This window comes from Chiloscyllium plagiosum, chromosome 14, assembly GCF_004010195.1.
Source record: "Chiloscyllium plagiosum isolate BGI_BamShark_2017 chromosome 14, ASM401019v2, whole genome shotgun sequence".
NCBI classification, from domain to species: domain Eukaryota; kingdom Metazoa; phylum Chordata; class Chondrichthyes; order Orectolobiformes; family Hemiscylliidae; genus Chiloscyllium; species Chiloscyllium plagiosum.
The window spans coordinates 3,652,916-3,669,441 of NC_057723.1; the positions used below are offsets into that span (position 1 = coordinate 3,652,916).

The 16,526-nt window shown below is 40.5% G+C and overlaps 1 protein-coding gene across 1 annotated transcript in view; it reads left to right on the plus strand.

Annotated features, from left to right (window-relative positions):
- The window catches only part of LOC122556419 (protein diaphanous homolog 1-like), a 350,992-nt gene that overhangs the window by 80,399 nt on the left and 254,067 nt on the right, over positions 1–16,526 (plus strand). The window contains 4 exon segments of the mRNA XM_043703032.1: positions 4,764–4,907; positions 6,679–6,780; positions 7,531–7,661; positions 11,109–11,192. Coding sequence (XP_043558967.1) covers positions 4,764–4,907; positions 6,679–6,780; positions 7,531–7,661; positions 11,109–11,192 — 461 coding nt within the window.

Below are 16,526 nucleotides of genomic sequence, written 5' to 3' on the forward strand. Positions count from 1 at the left end.
GCAGTCTCCTCCCAGACTTGGAGGAAATCCTTCCTGAAAGCCAGTATGGCTTCTGACTAAACCGTGGAACTGGAGCCGTGATTTTCAGCAGCTCCAAGAGAAATGCCAAGAACAACACCAACCACTATATATGACCTTCATCAATCTGACCAAGGCCTTTGACTCAGTCAATTGGAAAGTGATATGGAAGGTCCTGTCAAAGGTCAGTTGTTCAGTGAAATTCATCAATATCCTCCATTTCTTCCATGACAAGATGTCGGTGTCTGTCCTCACCATTGGTGATGTGATAGAATCCTTTGAGGTCAAGATAGAAAACAAGCTGAAATGTGTTATCACCCCACCCTTTTCTCCATGTGCACCATCACCGTTCTTCATCCTGTCAAGAGCAAGTTGCCCAGCGGTGTGGACGTTGCCTACTTCAACTGGTTGATAACCAAGAAGAAAATTACAGACACTGACCTTGCTTGTGGAACCTAATTCTGTGGGTAACAATGTCATCTCTACTCTCTCAAGAAGGGAATCTTCAGGCCTCACTTATTTGGCATGCTTCCGCAAAGGCATTAATTGGTCTCAAAACCTATACCAACCTGTCCCAGATTGAGTTCTGGTCCATCCCATCATTAAGATTAATAGGAAATATCCTCCCTCTACATGGAACCTTTCCCTTACCTACATCAATGCTGAAATTCAACAAAACATCCAATTTTTGAGCGTCACCTTTGGACACATAAGAATGAGAATCTTCGACTGTGACATCTGTGCTAATACCAAGATCCTTGAGTATAAGGCAGTCATTCTTCTAACTTTTCTTTATGGATTCAAAGCATGCACTACATATGGACACCACCTCAAAAATCAGTGTTTGAGATGGATTCTCCACATCAGCTGGGAAGATAGGCGGACTAACATCAGTGTTCTTAAGGCAGCCAACAGCACCACCGTCAAGGCCATGATTAACTGAAAACAACAGTGCTGGACTGGCCACGTGCTTAGAAAGCTTGTCTGACAAATAAAGCAAATCATCTTCACCCAGCTCCAGGAAGGCACTTAAACAAGACATGGGAAAAGTGAACATTTCATGCCCTGAAGACTTCCCTCAAGAAATGCAACATAGATGTCAATGGTAGGCTATCTCATTCAGAAGAAACTGACTTGAGGAAATTCCTGTAACAAAGTACAAAATTCTTTGAAAGTACCTTTTGGGAAAGGAACCAGAGAAAGGAATGCTCAAGATCTTGAGGCCCATTCCACCTCCTGGAAACATCTGCCAAATGTGTAATTGAAGGCATGGCTCTAGAATGAAATAACTATGTGATCTGCCTGTATTGCTTGCAAGACAAAGCTCTTCATTGTGCCTTGGTACATGTGACAATAAATTCAATTCAATTAGAATCTGGATCATCAGCCACACAAGGACTCACACAATACATGGGCTGTGACACAGAATTTCCTGTATGAATGATCCGAGTTAACAAGTCATTGAAGGGGACTCCGCATCATGAGGCATTTGGGCAGAATAGATGGGCAGAAGGGCTGAAAAACCAGAGATCACAATTTAATGTGAATGGCAAAAGAACGAAATGCGACATGCAGAAGATAATCCTGCTCAGTGAGGTAGTGTGATCTGGAATATATGGCTGTAGGAGGTTGATTGAATCATTATCTTCAAAAAGAAATTGAAGGAACAATTACAGACACAAAATAAACACATGACCATGGGAAAGTGCAGTTGGAGTTGGACCAGCTGAATTGCTATTGCAGAAAGGCAGTCCTGACTTGAGGGACTGAACTGTCTCCTGGTCCAGTTTTGCCCATTGCCAATGTCTGTTTGTAACTTCATAGAGTCATTAGAGATGTACAGCATGGAAACAGACCCTTCGGTCCAACCCGTCCATGCCGACCAGATATCCCAACCTAATCTAGTCCCACCTGCCAGCACTCGGCCCATATCCCTCCAAACCTTTCCTATTCATATACCCATCCAAATGCCTCTTAAATGTTGCCATTGTACCATCCTCCACCATATCCTCTGGCAGCTCATTCCATACATGTACCACCCTCTGTGTGAAAAAGTTGCCCCTTACGTCTCTTTTATATGGGTGGCACAGTAGTTAGCACTGCTGCCTCACAGCGCCTGAGACCCGGGTTCAATTCCCACCTCAGGCGACTGACTGTGTGGAGTTTGCACGTTCTCCCCGTGTCTGCGTGGGTTTCCTCCGGGTGCTCCGGTTTCCTCCCACAGTCCAAAGATGTGCAGGTCAGGTAAATTGGCCATGCTAAATTGCCCGTAGTGTTAGGTAAGGGGTAAATGCAGGGGTATGGGTGGGTTGCGCTTCGGCGGGTCGGTGTGGACTTGTTGGGCCGAAGGGCCTGTTTCCACACTGTAAGTAATCTAATCTAATCTATATCTTTCCCCTCTCCCCCTAAACCTATGCCCTCTATTTCTGGACTCCCTGACCCCAGGGAAAAGACTTTGTTTATTTATCCTATCCATGCCCCTCATAATTTTGTAAACCTCTAAAAGGTCACCCCTCAGCCTCCGACGTTCCAGGGAAAACAGCCCCAGCCTGTTCAGCGCTTCCCTATAGCTCAAATCTTCTTACTGCATGTATATAATTTTTTAAGCCCCCTAGCATAAGGTCTCATCAGCAAACTTCAATAAGCAAGTTATTCATTATTGTGGTGTAACGCTCATTGTTTAAAGTCTGGGTCCTACCACTCATCACAGCCTATAAATACCAAGTTCTTCCTTTATATCCCCCAATCCATTTTCATTGTGTCTCAAGGTTATTCCTACTGTGTTTTGAATTCCACTAAACTGCTGTTTGACTCATTCCCCTGTCTTGTACATGTCTCCTGACAAATTCTTTTGGTCTTTCTAAAGAATTTACGATGTCTCTTATTCTGGAATCATCTCCCTGCACAGCACCTCCTTTAATCATATCAGTTAACACCCCGAATATATTTTTCATTCTTTCCAACACAAGCAATTTTTAATCTGTTTTGCTGTTCTCCCTAAATTTTATGCTGCTTAATCTTTCCCTTGAATCCCTATATGAATACTTCATATGAAACTGAACATTGTAGCACACCTATTTTTTTTTAAATACATATTTTCCTGATCAGCTGAGGAAGTGGTTCAGAGTAGACATTTAATTCAGTGCAAATTTTTTTTCTTATTCTCAACTATATTTGTGTAAAACATATCCTGAACCTCTACTCCTGCAGCTCTCAATAAATATTACGCAAGAGTTGCTTTAATTCTGTTTAAGGAAAGTGAATGATCCATTCCAGTTGTCAACAACTGGTCATTTCCAACCGTTGTGTCTTATATCCTTTGGATCTTTGGATCCTTTTGTTTAACCTCCCACATAACTGCAGTCCCCAACCCTCACCACCAGTGTGCGCATTATTAGCCTGACTGTAATTTTGAAATAAAGATACAACTACTGTTTGTGATCTGAAGATGCAATTCCCTATTTCAAGAACAGATTTTCTTGTTTGCTTTGGCAAATTTAATTCAACAACAACTGTTTTACTAGCCATCTATATATGAGTCTATGTGCAAACATATGAATTGGGAGCAGAAGTAGGCTATTTGGCCCTTCAGCCAATCAATAAGTTTCAAACTGATCAACTTATGTTCTGAATTCCACATTTCCCAGAAATGTCTAATTCCATTCCCTAACAAAAATCTGTCTACCATGACCTTAACCATACTTAATCACACTGTCTTCAACTGTCTTCTGAGGGAGAATTTATTAAAGTCTCATAATCTAAAGAGAACAAATTTCCCCTCATCAGTGTCCTAAAAGACTGACTCCTAATTTTAAAACACTCACTCCTCCACAAGAGCAAATATCCTTTTACGGCTACCTTGTCAAGATCATTCAGAATCTTATAAACTTCAATCAAATCGTGCCTCATTCTTCCAAATATCTGTGAAAACAAGCCTAGCCTGTCCAATCTCTCCTTATAAAGCAAGCCACTCAACTAGATATCATTAGTAAACCTTCTCTGAAGGACCACCAAGGCATTTACATCCTTCCTAAATAAAGAAACCAAAGCTGCACATTGTATTCAAGATGTGATCTCGCCAATGCCTTTATAACAAGCATACCACCCTCACTTTTATGTTCCATTCCTTTCAAAATAGGATATTACTCCATGAACCACATGAATCATTTGCAGTACCGACGTACCAGTGATTCATGCAAGAGAACAGGTAGATCCTGACAGGACTAGACAGTGTAGATGCAGGGAGGATGTTCACAATGGTGGCTTTGTCCAGAACCAAGGATCACAGTCTGAGGATTTGAGATCAACCATTTAGACTGAGGTGAGAAGGCATTTCTTCACCCAAAGAATGGTGAGCCTGTAAAATTCATTACCACAGGAAGTCGTTTTTGACAAAAAAAGTGAATGTATTCAAGAGGCAGCAAGATATAGTATTTGAGGTGAATGGGATCAAAGGTTATGTGCTGAAAACAAGATTAAGCTATTCAGTTGGATGATCAGCCATGATCGTGATGAATGATGGACCAGGCTTAAAGAGCCAAATGGCATCTTCCTGCTCCTATCTTCTATGTTTCTATGCTTTGAGAAAAGGTAAGTGCACACTGAATCTATAAGCGGACAGAAAAATGCTGCACAGATTTGTTGGTGATTACATGGCCAGCCACACACATTACTGTATAAATATAATTATGAAAGGTTACAGGGGACAACAGAATATTTTATGCTTTCCTGGTTCTGTCTTGCAGCTGGAACGGTTCACTAGCATACGGAAGAAGGAGAAGCCCTATGTTCAAGCAAAGCACTCGTCAACACCAGTTTATGAAGATCATCCTTCTGCACTGCCCTCGCTGTCTGACAGTGAGGTGCTGGAGCTATTTGAGCAGATGTTGGTAGGTGCTTAGTCCTTCGACCTTTCACAACTTACCTTTGGCGTGAAGTCTTCAAATATGTTGGAAGCATGAAATAAAGGTGTAAAATACTGAGGAAATGCAACCAATCCTCAGGATGTAATGGAAGAAAAGATTGATTTATCTTCAGTGTAGAAGCAGAGTTTCTGCAAACACTGTTGAACATGCAACTACATTTTCTCAATCTGCTGCTGATAGACTTGTGCATTTACAGCATTTTCAATTGATTGATAAATGAGTAATAATGATGCTTTTTATTTTCAACTGTGCTTCCTAAGCCTTACTGAATTGCGCAGGATCACCTGGTATTTATAGCGCACAAATTGGCCATTCGACCCAATCTATGTTTCTTTCGAACCTCCTCCTATCTTTTCTCAACTAAATCTACCAATGTAACCCTTTATTCCTTTCTCCTCCAATTGCATGATTCACTTCACCTTAAATTCATCTCTGCTGTTTTCTTTCACTGTTGCTTGCGTTAGTGAATTTCACATTGAATTATGTTATTGAGAAGAGATTTCCCAGATATTCTTCCCTGGAGATCAGGTTCTGCTTTTATTTTATTTCCTCCATGTTTTTTGAGAAACTGATACATCAGTTGGCGATTAAGGTGAGCATTAATGAATGTAATGGCTTTTTCTATCCATTGCATGCATTCATATTTTACATTTTATGTAAAATTATGGGTCATCTTTTTTAGTCAAATTGAATGCTAGTTTGTGTTGCAAGAAAGATTGACCTACAAATTAGTATTTAGAATTCATCCAGTCACCGAAAGAAAATAATTTGGTCTTGGACAGCTGGTGTTGATAATTAGATCATCTAATGTACTTTCAACCGCTTGGAATTTGGAAATCTTGCGTTAAATCCTTAATGGAATTTGGTAAGTGTAGGAGTTTAACACGGATCTAAATCTTGAAAGATCTTTCAAGTTGCTAGACAAATAGTTTGGGAGGCACGGTGGCTCAACGGTTAGCACTGCTGCCTCACACAATGCCAGGGGATCTGGTTCAATCCCACACACAGGGCACTGTCTCTGTGAAATTTGCATATTCTACCTGTGTGCTCCAGTTGCCTCCTGCACTCCAAAGATGTGTAGGTTAGGTGGGTTGGCCATGCTAAATTACCCATAGTGTCCAGGGATGTGTAGGTAGGTAAGTTAGCGATGGGAAACCTAGTCCGATAGGGTTGGGTGGGAAGAGATGTTCTCTTTGGAGAATTGGTGTGGGCCAAATAGCCTGTTCGTACACCGTAGGGATTCTGTTCTGAAATAATCAAATAAAATCTGCTGATTAAATTTGTTTTGGACTATTTGAATGTGCAACTTGCTATCAGTAGTTGGAACAAAATGTTGTGCTGCTAGTTAGAATGAGAGTATGACGAAGTTTAGATCTTATGGGTAGAATGATATGCTTCTGTGTGTAAATTCTGTAAGCTCAGAATTGATGCTGTTGCTGTTTAACAGACAATAGATTCACACATGTATTGGCTACTTAAACAATGATGTTGGTGAGATTGTCCCTGCAAAATGATACCTCAGCTTGATTCAACTTTCAGAAAATGTGTACAAAAGTTTGAAAAGCTCAGATTTTTTTCTTGTAAGTTTATATTTAAGATTGTTATGCTGCAGTGAATTCAAGAAGCCTTTTATGAATGGGGAATGTTGGGGAAATTGTTCTAAGATAATAACAACCCCAAACCTTAATTTCAATTCAAGAAATGCATTTCTGATGTTCAGTTTTTCTTTTAATAGCTTGACATGAATTTGAATGAAGAGAAGCAACAGCCATTAAGAAACAAAGATATGGTTATAAAAAGAGAAATGGTTTCTCAGTACCTTCATACCTCCAAAGCAGTAAGTACTACACTGTTCCTCTTTGAGATTCTGTTTAGTGTTCTATGTCTTACATCATTTGAATGCACTTTTGGTTGTTGTTAATATTTTAATCATTTACACAGACCTATTTGAACTTGTGGGGTGATTAAACCCTGCAAATTGTATGCATTTCCCACAAAACGTAACTTAATTCATTATTATTTTGTAATTGGAAATTTTTAAAACCTATTCATGGGGAAGTGGGTGTTGCTGGCCAGGTCAGCATTTAATTGCCTAATTGTCCCATGATCTGAATGATCATTCCTGAAGAAGGGCTTATGCCCGAAACGTCGATTCTCCTGTTCCCTGGATGCTGCCTGACCTGCTGCGCTTTTCCAGCAACACATTTTCAGCTCTGATCTCCAGCATCTGCAGACCTCACTTTCTCCCCATGATCTGAATGGCTTGTCAGGGCAGCTAAAAGTGAGTTGCACTGCTATGGGCCTGGAGTCATGTTAATGCCAGACCAGGTAAGGACAACATATTTCCATACCTGAGGGGCATTAGTGAACCATTTGGCTTTCTTTATGACAATTGTCAATGGTTACATGGTCACTGTTCGACCAGCTTTTAGTTACAGGCTTTCTTTAACTGAATTCAAATTTCAGGTTCTGCCATATGGGATACAAACGTATCTTTCTGGATTACTAGCTCAGTGACATCACCGTTATGCCATTGCCTTCTGCTGCATCAAGCCTTTCACATGTAGAATTCATTTTTCTCTTTTAGGGGCAAAATCAGAAAGAAAGTTCCAGGTCACCAGTGATGTACATCCAAGAATTGAAATCAGGAATACGAGATAATCCGCTCCTAAGTTGTTTAGAATCTTTACGTGTTTCTCTCAGCAATAACCCAGTCAGGTAATGGACATTCTAAGATTTGATCAATATCAATCACTAATTACCTTTCAAACCTGCGGCCACGATCTAGAACGACAAGGGCAGCTGATACATGGGAAAACCACTATCTGCAAGTTCTCCTCCAAGCTACTCTCCATCCTAACTTGGTATTATATTACCATTTCTTTCGTCCTGCTGGGTCAAACTCCTGGAATTCCCTCCCTAAAGGCATTGTGGGTCTACCTGTAGCACATGGACTGCAGCGGTTCAAGAAGGCAGCTCACCTCCGTCTTCTCAAGGACAACTAGGCCCGGGTAATTAGTGCTGGCCTAGTTACTAAAGCCCACCATCATCAATGATTAATTATTAAACAGAGAAAAAGTTAGCAGTTTTGTGTGTTGTTAAGTCTAGTTTGTCTATGTCTATTTAAACGAAAAAAGTTCTATGACATGATATATAGCTAATAAAGCACTTTGTGTAAGGACTCAATTGAAATGCTAACTTCAGTAGGAGATTGGAAGAGTGCACAGTCTCAATATACATTTCTAAATAAGTGTATGTTCTGTTAGTGAACAAAATGAAAGTAAGGGAGTCAAAAACAGTGGTTGCTGGAAAAGCTCAGCAGGTCAGGCAACATCTGTGAAGAGAAATCAAAGTTAATGTTTCAGGGCCCAGGGACCCTTCCTCAGAACTTGGAAAGTAAGGGAGTTTCTGCCTTTTGAAGTTCTCAGAGGAAAGAATGCAAATGGTTTTGCAAACATTTTTGAGATTCATTCATGTGATGAAAGCATAATGCCAAAGCCATTACTTATTGTCCATCCCTAATTGATGTTGAGCCGCAGTCTTGAGCTGCAGTAATCAGTGGAGTGAAGATACACCCACAATGCTATCAGAAAAGGCGTTCCAGGTATTTGATCCAGTCATGGTAATGAAATAGTGAGATGCTTCCATATTAGTCTGGTCTGTGGCTTGGTGGAGTGCTTGGAGATATTGGTAATCCCATGTATCTGTTGCCCTTGTCTTTTTCAGACTTAGATGTCAAGAATTAAGGATGTGCTATACTCTGCACTCAGTGAACTCCAGAATCAGTATCATTTATTGAGAAATGGGATTTGCCTGAATGTTTCCAGACAAAGTATGAAGGTTTTGAACTTTCAGATGTGCTGAGAAATGTGCAGTTTCAACATGAAAAGAGAGAGTCTAAAATGTTTTAGTCACTTAATACTTGCCAATGTTTATAAAATGCATTCCAAATACATTGTGTTTTTGAAAAGTAATGTGTTCATCATGTCACTGTAACTATTGGTTTTGATTTGTCACACAATATATTGTTGTCATCTTCTATATGTTACAGACTCTGACCATATGTCAGTCATGTTCACCAAGGCTCTTAACAATGTTTGCAACCTGAAGATATTACAATTTGTATCATGGCCAAATAAATGCTTTGAATTATGGTCACCGTTGTAACATGGGCTAACCTAACAATCAGTTTGCATGTAGCTAGGTCATGCAAGCAGCGATGAGATAAATAGGAAAATGGCCCATTTAGGGTTAAATATTGTCCCAAGACATTGGATGAAGCCTCTGCTAGTTTATGAAAATACCACACGATCTTTTAACGTTACCTAATAGGGCAATTAGGATTAGCATCTCACTCAATAGATGGTACTTCCAATACTATAGCACTTGTTTAGCACAACACTACAATATCTATCTAGATTGTGTTGTGATATACTCCAGATGATTTGTGCCCACATCCATCTGACCAAGGTGGGTGTGCTCTGAAAATAAAATAAAGTACTGCCCTCCATAAGACAGTTTGAGCTTGAAGAGGTACTGTAATATCAAACATTCTGTTAGTTAATCTAGCTTCCCTGGGATTTTAATGCTTTTTGAGATTTCACAGGAACCGACAATGTTCAGTGTTGTTGGCATAATGTAACCAAAGATTCATTTAAAAACAATTGAAAGGATAAACATCTAGCATGTAGTCCTACCATAGACCCACATTAAGGGATGACGAGTTGTTTAATATCAAATGAGACTCATTTATGAGCGAGTTTAAAAAAATCTTGCATTTATATTTCATAACCTTGATAGGCGGTTAAGTATTTTTAAAATAAGAACATAGTTGTAGTATAGTAAACATGTACGGGGCAAAATGAGAACTTCATGTGGCAAGTTTCCTGTAATAAAACTGTCAGTTGCACCTCAGAGGAGTGCAGTCGGACACAAACTAATGACAATCTAAAGGAAATATTTGAATACATTAGAAAAGCTTGATCCAGATATCGATTTTAAGGAATGCTAGGAGGAAGAGAAGTTTAGGGAAGGGCAGAGTGAATGGAGGATGAGAGATTTAGGAAGTTACATTGAACATCAGATTGGTGCCTGAATTAGTCCTGAGGTTCGCTGTGTCCTTCAGCACAAACACAAAATAATTGTCCCACCCAAGAGTTTCTTGGTTTCTCAGCTTTGTTGTCAGCTTTTCTCCATTACATTGACCATAGAATAGTACAGCACTGGAACAGTTCCTTCATCCCACTGTGTCTGTGTTGAACATAATGCCATTCTAAATTGATCCCATCTGCCTTCACATGGTCTATATTATTGTATTCCCTGTCTGTTCAAGAGTGTCTCTGAATGCCTCTTCAATGTTGCTATTATATCTACTTCTACCACCTCCCAGTACTGTCCAGGCACCACCACCTGTGTTTAAAAAAAAAAATCATGGTTAAAACTTTCCCTGTCTCACTTTAACTCTGTGTCCCCAAGCATTTGACATTTCTACCCTGGGAAAAAGACTCCTGACTATTCACCCTATCCATGTGTCTTATCTTTTATACTTCTACCAGACCCCCCCCCCCCACAACTCCAGTTTGATGTTCCAGGGAAAACAATCCAAGTTTATCCAACCTCTCCTAGCTATTACAGATCTATTGAAAGAGCTTTGAATTCTGTGCAAAATATGGTGGTGTGTTCACAGTTTCTGGTGCTGGATGTCATGTTAACTGTTTATGCCCTGAACATTATAATCCAATTTGCCAGTTCATTGAAACTGTAAAGGATGATAAAATGTTGTTACTGGTGTGATAAGCTTGTAACAAGGACTATCAGTAATCCTTATAAATCCCTTGATGTGTGTTTGGTTATTGTATATACACTGGTACCCATTGGTGTTAAGAAAATGCTGGCATGATTCAGGATTGATACTTCAGTTGACATTAGAGATTCATTGACGTCGGACAACATTAAGCTGTTAATATCATCAAATACTACCAAGCAAGCCTTTCCATTGAGTAACTTCTAGGTTCGTTCCTTCAGGGATAGTTTAAACTAAAAATTAATATTCCAATGACTGAACCATAATTAAGAAATCTAGACATGTCTTAATTTGACCCTAACATTGTGAACCCAGTTGCTGCAAACCATTTGGAGTAAATATTTGTTTTCTTTCTTTAACAGTTGGGTGCAGAACTTTGGTAAAGATGGGCTAGCGACACTCTTGAGTATATTGAAAACATTACAGGATGAGCAGGATCCTTTAAGGTAAAGAAATCATACTACTTTTTGTGACCACTTTTTCACAAATGTACTCAAGCTTGCCTTTGCTGATCTGATGTCTGTGAATCAAGTATCTCTGTTAGAAATAAGACTTAAATAGTCTGCATGTGCTTTTCAATCTGAGTGCTAAATTATTTTAAATCTTGCCTCTCTTTTTCAACTTGTTCCCTTTTGAGACGTTTGTTGATGTCCAATAGAATCTGACAATGTTATCAAATGCATCAAGGGTTCACTTAGTAAAGACATGTGACATATTGCAACCTCCAAGCACTGAACTTGGAGTTGGATCATCCCAAGTGTAGTCCCTCGTCCGTATTGTTAGCTGGTCTCAAGTTGGGATGCTAAATATTAGAAACTCTTGGGTTAGGATGGGATGAAAAGGAATGTTTGGAACAATTCTTTCCTGCTGGACATCCATTAACCCTTGCATTGAGCGGTCATCTGTCCATAGGCAGGTCCTCTGCTCATTGCTATATCTCTGCTGCCCTGCGTTTTCCTCTTTACTTGCTTGTCAGAGGTTTCTAATTTTAAACTTCGATGAGCATTATGACTGGTGAGAAGAATACATGAATTAGTTTTCTGTTGTCTTCGTTGTGCACGTAAAGGAAACACAAATTCTTTTCCTGACGATGCAACATCCGTTAACAAGCATTAACAGTCAAGGTTCTAGCTCTTTCGCCACCACCATTGAAATTCACGGTTCCACGGTTGGCCATAGCTCTTGACCCTGACATTTGGCACCTTTACCTGGGCCTGGGTGCAGTCAGGCAAAATAAAGCAAATATAAATGCTGCAACAGGACCAGAAATTGCTGGAGAAACTCAGCAGATCTAGTTGTCTGGTCACAACTCTGAAAAGAGCCCAAGAATTAACATATGAGATTGATAAACTATCATCAGAACTGGCAAAGTATTAGAAATACAGCAGTTGTTAACAAGTACAGGGACAAAGAAAGCAGCTAGGTGAGGAAATAACACGGTTGGACATTTGTGATAACATAGACTGAATGGCCTACATCTGTTTCTATCAAGCTGACATAGTTTTGTCAAAGGGAAATCCTGTTTAACCAACTTATTCGAGTTCTTTGAAGAAGTAACTTGTGCTGTAGGAACAGGGGATGTGTTGTGCTTAGCTTTCAAGAAGGTGTTTGATAAGGTGTCACAGGAAAGTATGTTGTGGAAAATAAGACCTCAAATTGTAGGGATAACACATTGGTGTAGATTTTAAAAAAAAAAATAACTTGATAACAGGGAGTAGAGAGATGAGTGAGTCTGACCAGGTGACATGAGTGATATGTTGCACAGGTTGGATCTGGGGGCTTCAACAGTTCAAATGCATGATTTAGATGAAGGAATCCAAGATATAGGAGCTAAGTTTTCAAATGACACGAAGATAGGTGGGAAAGTGAATTGTGAAGAGGACACAAGGAGCCTACAAAGGGATATAGTTGTGAGTGAGCAAAAATCTGGCATAAAGAGTCGGATGTGTGAAATTGTCTTTTTTTTAATCACATAAAAAAAAACCATTTTTATCTTAATGGTGAGTTTGCAGACTTATGAGGCACTTTGAGAGACCTGAGTGTCCTAGTGCATGAATCTCAGAAAGGTAGAATCCAGAAAAGCTAATGGAATGTTATGTTCTATTCTATTCTGAGTGGAGTTGAATGCAAGCATAAAGATCTTATGCTTCACAGTCATCCAGGGCATCAGCGAGACTGCATCTGAAATACTGAGTACTGGGAACCGTACTTGCAGTAGGTTTATTAGACTAATACTTGGAGTGAGTGAATTGCCTTATGAGGAAAGGCTAGACATGCTAAGCCTGTGTCCTCTGGAGTTAAGTCAGAAGTGTCTTAATTGAAACACACACGATCCTGAGGGGACTTGACTAATGTCAATGTGCGAAAGATGTTTCCTCAAAAAAAACCTTGAACTGACAATAGCTGAATCATTCAGAGGGCAGTTAAAAACCAATAACATTGCTGACAGTCTGGAGTCATTTGTAGGTTAGACCAGGAAAGCATGGTGAATTTTCTTTTTAAATGGACTTCAGTGAACTACTTGGGTCTTTACGATACCTGCATAGCACATGGTCAGAGAATCATAGAGATGTACAGCACGGAAACAGACCCTTCGATCCAACTCGTCTATGCCGACCAGATATCCCAACCCAATCTAGTCCCACCTGCCAGCACCTGGCCCATATCCCTCCAAACCCTTCCTATTTGTATACTTATTCCAGATGCCTTTTAAATGTTGTAATCATACTAGCCTCCACCAATTCCTCTGGCAGCTCATTCCATACACATACCACCCTCTGTGTGCAAATGTTGCCCCTGAGGTCTCTTTGATATCTTTCCCCTCTCACTCTAAACTTCTGCCCTCTAGTTCTAGATTCCCCCACTCAAGGGAAGAGTGGGGGAATCTTTGTCCTATCCGTGCCCCTCATGATTTTATAGATCTCTCTAAGGTTCCTCCCTCAGCCTCCAATGCTCCAGGGAAAACAGCCCTTGCCTATTCAACCTCTCCCTATAGCTCAAATCCTCCAACCCTGGCAATATCCTTGAAAGGGTTCAGAAAAGATTTACAAGTTTCGCAACATCCTTCGGATAGGAAAGAGACTGGAATTGCACGCAATATTCCAAAAGTGGCCTAACCAATGTCCTGTACAGCCCCAACTTGACCTCCCAACTCCTGTACTCAATACTCTGACCAATAAAGGGAAGCATACCAAACGCCTCCTTCACTATCCTATCTACATGCGACTCCACTTTCAAGGAGTTATGAATCTGCACCCCAAGTCTCTTTGTTCAGCAATATTCCCTAGGACCTTACCATTAGGTTTGGTAAGATTTGCTTTCACAAAATGCCACACCTCACGCTTATCTAAATTAAACTCCATCTGCCACTTCTCAGCCCATTAGCCCATCTGATCAAGATCCTGTTGTAATCTGAGGTAACCTTCTTCACTGTCCACTACACCTCCAATTTTGGTGTCATCTGCAAACTTACTAACTCTACCTCTTATGTTCACATCCAAATCATTTATAATATGACGGAAAGTATTGGACCCAGCACCAATCCCTGTGGCACTCCACTGGTCACAGGGTCCAACCTGAAAAGCAACATTCCACCACCACCCTCTGTCTTCTACCTTTGAGCCAGTTCTGTATCCAAATGGCTAGTTCTCCCTGTATTCCATGAGATCTAACCTTGCTAATCAGTCTCCCATGGGGAACCTTGTTGGACGCCTTACTGAGTCCATATAGATTCCGTCCACCAGACTGCCCTCCTCAATCCTCTTTGTTACTTCTTAAAAAAAAACTCAATCGAGTTAGTGAGACATGATTTCCCACGCACAAAACAATGTTGACTATCCCTAATCAAATGCATGTACATCCTGTCCCTCAGGATTCCCTCCAACAACTTGCCCACCACCAACATCAGGCTCACTGGTCTATAGTTTCCTGGCTTGTCCTTACCACCCTCCTTAAACAGTGGCGTCACGTTAGCCTACCTCCAATCTTCCGGCACCTCACCTGTGACTATCGCTGATGCAAATATCTCAGCAAGGAGCCCAGCAATCACTTCCCTAGCTTCCCACAGAGTTCTAGGATACACCTGATCAAGTCCTGGGGATTTATCAACTTTTATGTGTTTCAAGACATCCAGCACTTCCTCCTCTGTAATATGGGTATTTTTCAAGATGTCACCATCTAATTCCCTACATTCTATACCTTCCATGTCCTTTTCCACAGTAAACACTGATGCAAAATACTTGTTTAGTATCTCCTCCATCTCCTGCGGTTCATACAAAGGCCGCCTTGCTGATATTTGAGGGGCTGTACTCTCTCCCTAGTTACCCTTTTGTCCTTAATGTATTTGTAAAAACCCTTTGGATTCTCCTTAATTCTATTTGCCAAAGCTATCTCATGTCCCCTCTTTGCCCTCCTGATTTCCCTCTTAAGTATACTCCTACTGCCTTTATACTCTTCTAAGGATTCATTTGATCTACCTTGCCTATGCTTCCTTCTTTTTCTTAACCGAATCCTCAATTTCTTTAGTCATTCAGCATTCCCTACACCTACCAGCCTTTCCTTTCACCCTGACAGGAATATACTTTCTCTGGACGCTCATTATCTCATTTCTGGAGGCTTCCCATTTTCCAGCTGTCCCTTTATCTGGAAACATCTGCCTCCAATCAGCTTTTGAAAGTTTTTGCCTAATACCATCAAAATTAGCCGTTCTCCAATTTAGAACTTCAATTTTTAGATCTGGTCTATCCTTTTCCACCACTATTTTAAAGCTAATAGAATTATGGTCGCTGGCCCCCAAGTGCTCCCCCACTGACACCTCAGTCACCTGCCCTGCCTTATTTCCCAAGGTAGGTCAGGTTTTGCACCTTTTCTAATAGGTACACCTACATATTGAATCAGAAAATTTTCTTGTACACACTTAACAAATTCTTCTCCATCTAAACTCTTAACATTATGGCAGTCCTAGTCTACGTTTGAAAGTTAAAACTTCCTGCCATAACCCCCACCCCATTATTCTTACAGATAACTGAGATTTCCTTACAAATCTGTTTCTCAATTTCCCTCTGAATATTAGGGGGTCTATAAAACAATCCCAAAAAGGTAACATCTCTTTCTTATTTCTCAGTTCAACCCAAATAGCTTCTGTGGATGTATTTCTGGGCATATCCTCCCTCAGTACAGTTGTAATGCTATCCCTTATCAAAAATGCCACTCCCTCTCCCCACTTGCCTCCCTTTCTGTCCTTCCTGTAGCATTTGTATCCTGGCACATTAAGGTGCCAGTCCTGTCCATCCCTTAGCAACATGTCTGTAATTGCTATGATATCACAGTCCCATGTTCCTAACCATGTCCTGAGTTCATCTGCCTTCCCTGTTAGGCCTCTTGCTTTGAAATAAGTGCAGTTTAATTTATTGGTCTTGTCTTGTTCTCTGCTTTGTCCCTGACTGTTTGACTCTTCCTTTCTCAACTGACCCAGTCTCAGCTTGATTTATTTCCTCACTATCTCCATGGGTTGTGCCCCCCCCCGACCTTTTATAGTTTAAATCTTCCTGAGCAGCTCTAGCAAATCACCCTGTCAGTATATTAGTTCCCCTCCAATTCAGGTGTAATCCGTCCTCCTTGTACAGGTCACTTCTACCCCAGAAGAGGGAAATTGAGAAGGAGATCTCAGCTATCTGTAAGAATAATAGGGTGGTTATGGTCGGGGAATTTAACTTTCCAAACACAGACTGGGACTGCCATAGTGTTAAGGGTTTAGATAGAGAGGAATTTGTTAAGTGTGT